We start from the raw sequence: 6,719 nt of genomic DNA on the forward strand, positions 1-6,719 counted from the left end.
TAACACAATCAACAAGCAAGTTTTATTTGCATCAATACAAAGTACAGAAATGTATTTCATCAACCTAGCCTGGACACAAAAAAAGCTTTACATATAATATCACAATTAGTACAAGTTAATTCTTTAAGCTTTAGAACTAGATAGATAGATTAAGAGATAAAGCAACCATGAAACTAATTAACTGAATTTGATTTTTTTTTCTTACAGTTTCAAAAGCAGTTAAGAACTTGCATTTTAATCTGTCGAATAATTATAGTAGACAATTTACATTAAAATTATTGAAAGACGTTCCTTTACTAATTACTTAACTTACAGTACTCTTACAATAACTACAAAAACGTACATTAAAAACACTTCCTTCACTGTCAAGATATATTTCAGCTATAAGTAAGATTTAATTCCTTATCATCATTATAAATTGTTCATGAACGAAAATTACGCTTTATTTCACCAATCGTTTTACTTGACAACTTAAGAATTCTCGTGATATGCATTTCCATTTTTTTTTGTAACATCAACATTCTATATTTGTCAGAAATGCATACTTTATGTTATTTAATGACCTACACATTTTTAAACAAGCATAACTAAGTCCAGATCACTTAAACACGTTTCTGCGACCGTGAAATATATATATATTCAAGCATTTACAATGGTAAACAAAAACACAGAATAGTTAGTACAAAAAACGCACTCTAATCTTAGTAAGAAAACACAAATAGCTGTTAACTCGAAAACGATGTTTCCTAGCCTACGTTGTTCGGGCTACCATACTAATTACAGATGATAAAATAATAAATTCCAAAAAAACTAAAGTTTCAAAAGTGATATTAAAATCTGTCATTACACAGAACCTACCACATAAAATACTTATAGTGTGAAAATTTTGTCAATACGGAATTTACTAATTGGAATAATTAAATTAGCTGTTATCTTAAGAACTGAAGCTTATTTTCTATTGTTTCTATTAGTACGTATATATATACATTTACATTTTATATCCTTTAAACTGTTCTTAATCAATTACCTATAAATAGTTTCAAAATTTTTGTGAGTAATAGCATCACAAAAACTAGAAACGTTAGTTGGGGTTATTTTTTTATTATTTACTTTTGGAATACATATTTCTTCTTGTTTAGAAATTTTCCCTATAATTGGGGAAAAATCCTATCCGACAAAGTGCAGATTTTTGAGACATACGTGTTGTTTTCCATAATATCCCAAATTAAGTCAAACCTAAAACGATGCTATGAATAACATTACATCAATACTGAAAGAAACTTAACAAGTAACTTTTCATTAACTATAACAATACTTTACCTAAGTACCTGGTAAATATGCATCTGACAAAGCAAAATTAATATCTATAGTCACTTATTCGGCCAAAAGCATTAAATTAATACTTCTCTACATTTATGCAACTTACCTCTACTTAGGAGCAACATTAGTTCAGTAAGTAGTATTTTTCATGAATTTATCTAAACAGTCGCAGGCTAGCTGCAACAAAACACGAAGAGAATACAGAAATATAAAAGTTTGTAAACTCTATTCGACTTAGTTTAGGTCTTAACATTTCAGTTTTTTTTTTTTTTTCAATCAGACAGATGTTGACAAGAAAACACCAAGATTAAATACACAATCATTTGTCCCAAATCCTCCTCCTTCTACGATTCTGGTGACGTGTTAGAACTAAAATAATGAACAGTTGCACATTGAAGATTCTGACCTTGAGATCCACTTCTCGTGAAGAACTTACCAATTATATTCGTCACCTTCTCGTCTTTAATAATAATAACGTTGGTTGCAAACCTTAAAAATCAGTACCATCCTCTCCTAGAACATAAATAAAGCACAAACATTATTTTACTTGAACACGAAAGCAATAAGCCACATGAAACACCAAATCAATTCAAGTTCCCTAAATATTAACTATGTTGACAACGATGGGCTTTTTTATCTTGCTTCTTCTCTTTTTTTTCTTTTCTTTAAAACATATTTACTATATTATTATTTTTCTTGCTTATTTGATTTGCATTTTTGAGAATAATAAGTCAGTTACAATCTCAGTAGTAAGAAATAACGATTGCATTTTTGTTGGTTAGGCTTAAATTTATGTTGTTAAATGGTAATTTCATTTAATATTCAAAACATCATTTTTACAAACTTAATAGACAGTACTAATCAAAATATTTCTGAAAAATTGCAATTACTCGAAACTAATTATAGAAAAATCGGAACTCCAGAAAATATAACGCGTTTATTCACAAGATAACAGCTTCCAGTTTTGAATAGGTAATGTTATCATAAGATTGGAGTCATATTAGTTTTTAATGCTTTATTTAGAAGTTAAACCCTTTTCTTCTCATTTTAAAGGTACGATTTTTCTGCTGCAACATGCTCTAATTGGGTATTTCAAAGTAGAAAACTTTCTGTCTGGTCAACGATTGGTCGATCAGCATCACCTGCTTCTGATTCTACTTCTTTAACGTATAAATAACACCGCTATTGTTATCGACAGCTAAAACTATAAAATATGGGTACCTAGTACAAAAGCTATTGCAAGAAAAAGGCAACAGCATCTCAAGACAAGTTCAAATGAGAAAGTCAGCTCTGCAAATATATTATCTCCAGTTTATATTGGCATCTATATCCTTTTTTTCGATTATTCTCCTCCCCCTACACTTAGATACTGGTTTCCAAAAGAGTTCGTTTAGTGCAAAGCTACACAGTGGACTATCAGCGCTCTGTCTACTGCAAAGGATATTGTTTGTTTGTTTGAAGTTAAGCACAAAGCTACACAATGGGCTATCTGTGCTCTGCCCACCACGGGTATCGAAACCCGGATTCTAGCGTTGTAAGTCCGCAGACATGCCGCTGTGCTATTGGGGGGGGGGGGCATTGTCATAGAAAAATAAAAACTCGAAAAACATTTTTAAAAATTGAGGAAATATATTTTCTAATTTTATTTCTTTTTTTTTAGTAAACCTTTTTTTATCTTTTAATGAATGGTTCAATTATATCCTGTTTTCTGAAGTAAAGACATTTTTAAAATGCAAGTTTATTATACGAATGTTTTAAATGTAAAAGTAGGTAAAAACACGTATCACATCGCAATTTAGATGTTGTCTATCCTTTGTTATTTTCAATATTGATCTACTTTAAAACTAAATAGAAAAATGCTATAAGGTTTTTACTGGAAAAACAAAACTTAGAAAACTTGTGTTCATCACATTTTGCATTAATGAAGATAATGAAAATAAATCGGTCTTTTTTTTTTTAATCCAGATAATGAATGATAGTATTTGAATTCACATTGCGTTAGCAACATAAGATTTTTCCTACCATCTAGTAAAGGATTCTCTCCTGTCATCGTCTGCAACATTCGGAACGAGCGAGACGGTATCTTCTTACCAGTATACATTCTGGGTTCTGGTTCTTCTGGTAATTGCGATGCTGGAACTTCAGGTTCGTTGTATTGCTGTTGAAAGGCTGGTTGAGGGTATCTTTGAGTAGGATTTTGATAGTATTGTTGCTGAGGGTAAGACTGGTGGTATTGCTGTTGGAGGCGAGGTTGGTAAGGTTCCCCTATCTGCATTTGAACCTTCGTTGTTTTCTTTGGTTTCTGCAACGCTGAAGGTGGAGGAGGGCCTATGAAAAGAACCATCAATTCATGGTGAACCAATCTAGGAATTTTTAATCCTATCAATTTAATCCTCAAAACAAAATTATCATTCACTATGAGTGGGGTCTACATAGTGTATCATGTTGAGTAATTTTGTGTTTTTTTTACCTTTTACAACACTAAGATAAGGAAGTGACAAAAACAAAAAGGTGAAATAACTCACTTTTTATGTAAGATACATACAAATCTGTAGTCATGAATGGAATTAGTTTCAACATATTGTATTTTAGTTCACATTTTTGTATGACTCATACTATGTAGCACATATACAGCTTAGAAAAATGTGTTTTAAAAGATGTTGGAGGACCTCATCGGCAATTCTAGGGTTAATAAGCAACGTCAACACTTTCTTTACAAAGAATGTAGTAGCTTCTGTATCAACCAGTAGTTTTTATTTTTCTATGAATAAATCTTATCATTTTACCAGGGGTAAAATACATTCTATCAAACACATGTTTGCAAAATTTTCATGAAAGCTGTTCTTTCCTTTCAGTAATATTTATATCCGCAGTTCATATGGATGCATATTCATCTGAAGCAAATTTATTTAGGTTTTAGAAAGTTTCCGAAGAAAAATAATAATTGCTGGATCTCCAAGTCTCTAACCATTTGTTCTGGTTAGGAAGGTACATCTGTATGATGAACTCAAATAGCTTTTATTTCCTGGTATCTAAAGCTATGGCTGTACAAAGAAATGACAGATCCATTATTGTGACCTCGAAATTCGGCCTGTCATCATTAATATAATTCTTATCCAATTTACACTTGATAATAACCGGTTCACTAAATTTAGATTGTTTTAACCAAATAAAAATAATATTACACTTAAGGTTTTACTCTGATTGAATCTTTAAGAGTTTTCCTAACTCCATATAAGTTAATCTAGGCATTTTAATGGCAGGAGCCCTAAAATAAAAGCTGAATTTCCTAAACAACACTACGTTGCGATTTCGAATATATGTTTTTATGGATTATTAATTCATAACAAAGTATGCTTCATCTTATGCTAGGGATATCGCTTTATTTCACATAACGGATTGCTTTAATTACAGTAAAACGTACTTGTAATATTAAATAAATAAGATCCAGTTTCAAACATTTATAAATTTTGCTTTACAGACTTCTAATGAGTCTTGAGTTTCAAATAACATTTTTTAGGATGAACCACGAAGATTTTAGAATGTTTGGAATAAAACAATCCGTAAATCACAAGTTTTTTTTTTGACGGATTTTACATGCAACTTGATATGTTTTTTGTAATCTATAATAAAATAGAGGAGACATAATAGAATATTGACATCAGCATTTCTATGTACAAACTATTATATCTGTCACGCACGGGAGAAATTCCACTGCCAAAAGCAGTTTTTCGTATCTCAAAATTTAGTAGCTTACAACACCAGAAAATATTTTTTATGTGCTTTGTCCAATATTACAATAACAGGTAGTTTCATACAAGTAAACAAGAACCAGTGGTTGTATTTTGTCTGTGGGTCGATTGTACTGGAACACACAGTTTTTTATCAACTAAAATGAAGGATGTGCATTAATTATAAACAACTCATATGACCAAGCTTTTAGATTTGCACACAAATTTCGTTGGTGAATAAAAGTTGCGGTACTTTAACTAAGCCTAAAGCCATTTTTTTTACCAAAGATTGTTAACGTGGGAGCAAACAAAAGAGGCAAGTAATTTAAAAGCATGTGTAAACTGTAATGTCTACGCTTAGTTTTAGTTTTATTCTACAAGCCTACACTGAAGTGTTTCTCAAACATAATGGATATATCAGTAGCGAGAGTCAAGTGTTAAACAGATTGACTCTAATCTAATGTGTGATGATTTTTCTTTCACATCACTAAGCTCTATTTGAAAGATTAAATGGCCGTAAGGGGGAGGATGGGGGGTACATGCCACATAGCCTTAAAAGGTTATCGCCATGCTACTTTCTGACTATATATATTGAAAAAGTCGACCACTTGTACGGAAACTTTTGACACATTAAGATTTATTTTGATTCAAAACAACCCTCCATCATGAAGAGTGACTATCGACGGTTACTGGAACCTATGTGTCTGGCGCCCTCTTTAAGCCACAATGTCTGGAGTATTTTTGACCGAAATACAACTTAGATGAAAGCATCACTATTTTAACATTCAATATATATATATATATATATATAATTTTACTTTTTCGTTTGCACTGTGGACTTTATGGATTTAACAAGTAGCTTATGATAAAAATCTGTGGTCTTATATTTTTTTCAATGTACCAGCTAAACTGTCAGAAACAAAATCTCTTGGACATTTTATTTTCATTATCTTTTCCCGTGGATTAAAGTGTTTATTTAAAACAAAAAATATATCAAACAAGTATAAGATATGTGTTGAATAGTATACAACTTCTTTGCTGTATTGTGCTTTCATAGATCGCTAAAGGTTTGCAATAGAAAGAATATTCGTAGTATATGATAAGTAATTATTTTAATAAGCTTTATATCGTTAAATAATTTAATCTGAAAATAATCGGTCTTTAACATTTTCCGCATGACTCCACGTGTAAGAATCTTTCGATACAAGACTACATTCCAAACATCCTAACTTACTCTCTGTAAAATTACAAATAAATACAGAAAAATATTTTGGTTGACAATGAAAAAATTAGGGAGGACGTTTTTTGATTTCAACGCGCGATGTATTTTTTAAAACAGCATGGCATTATAAAAAAATCATCCGTCATACCCTCAATTGTGCGACAACAAACTACTGTGATAAACATTAGTTGAAATATATAAAATGTTCTTGAACAATAATCTTAGACTGTTTATCAATGCATAAAAATAAGTATTAAATGTAATGATAAAGGTCAAAAATTTAACTTAATTTTTGATTTTAGATAAATGTGATTCAGATGGTTTAGTACTTTAAAGCTTAAAGCAAGGCCCGACGTGGCCAGGTGGTTAGGGAACTCGACTCGCAATCTGCGAGTCGCGGGTTCGAATCCCCGTCCCACCAAACATGCTCGTCTTTTCAGCCGTGA

General features: G+C 31.2%; 1 protein-coding gene across 1 annotated transcript in view; it reads right to left on the minus strand.

The window, feature by feature from the left end:
- Positions 1–6,719, minus strand: part of LOC106468986 (LIM domain-binding protein 3-like) — a 60,608-nt gene continuing 53,889 nt past the window's right edge. The window contains exons 9-10 of the mRNA XM_022397381.1: positions 3,343–3,648; positions 1–1,833 (exon numbers count right to left, since the gene is read on the minus strand). Of these exons, the coding sequence (XP_022253089.1) occupies positions 1,811–1,833; positions 3,343–3,648 (329 nt within the window). The 3' untranslated portion in view covers positions 1–1,810. The remainder of the gene's footprint in view (positions 1,834–3,342; positions 3,649–6,719) is intronic.

Source organism: Limulus polyphemus, unplaced genomic scaffold, assembly GCF_000517525.1.
Source record: "Limulus polyphemus unplaced genomic scaffold, Limulus_polyphemus-2.1.2 Scaffold3249, whole genome shotgun sequence".
NCBI lineage: Eukaryota > Metazoa > Arthropoda > Merostomata > Xiphosura > Limulidae > Limulus > Limulus polyphemus.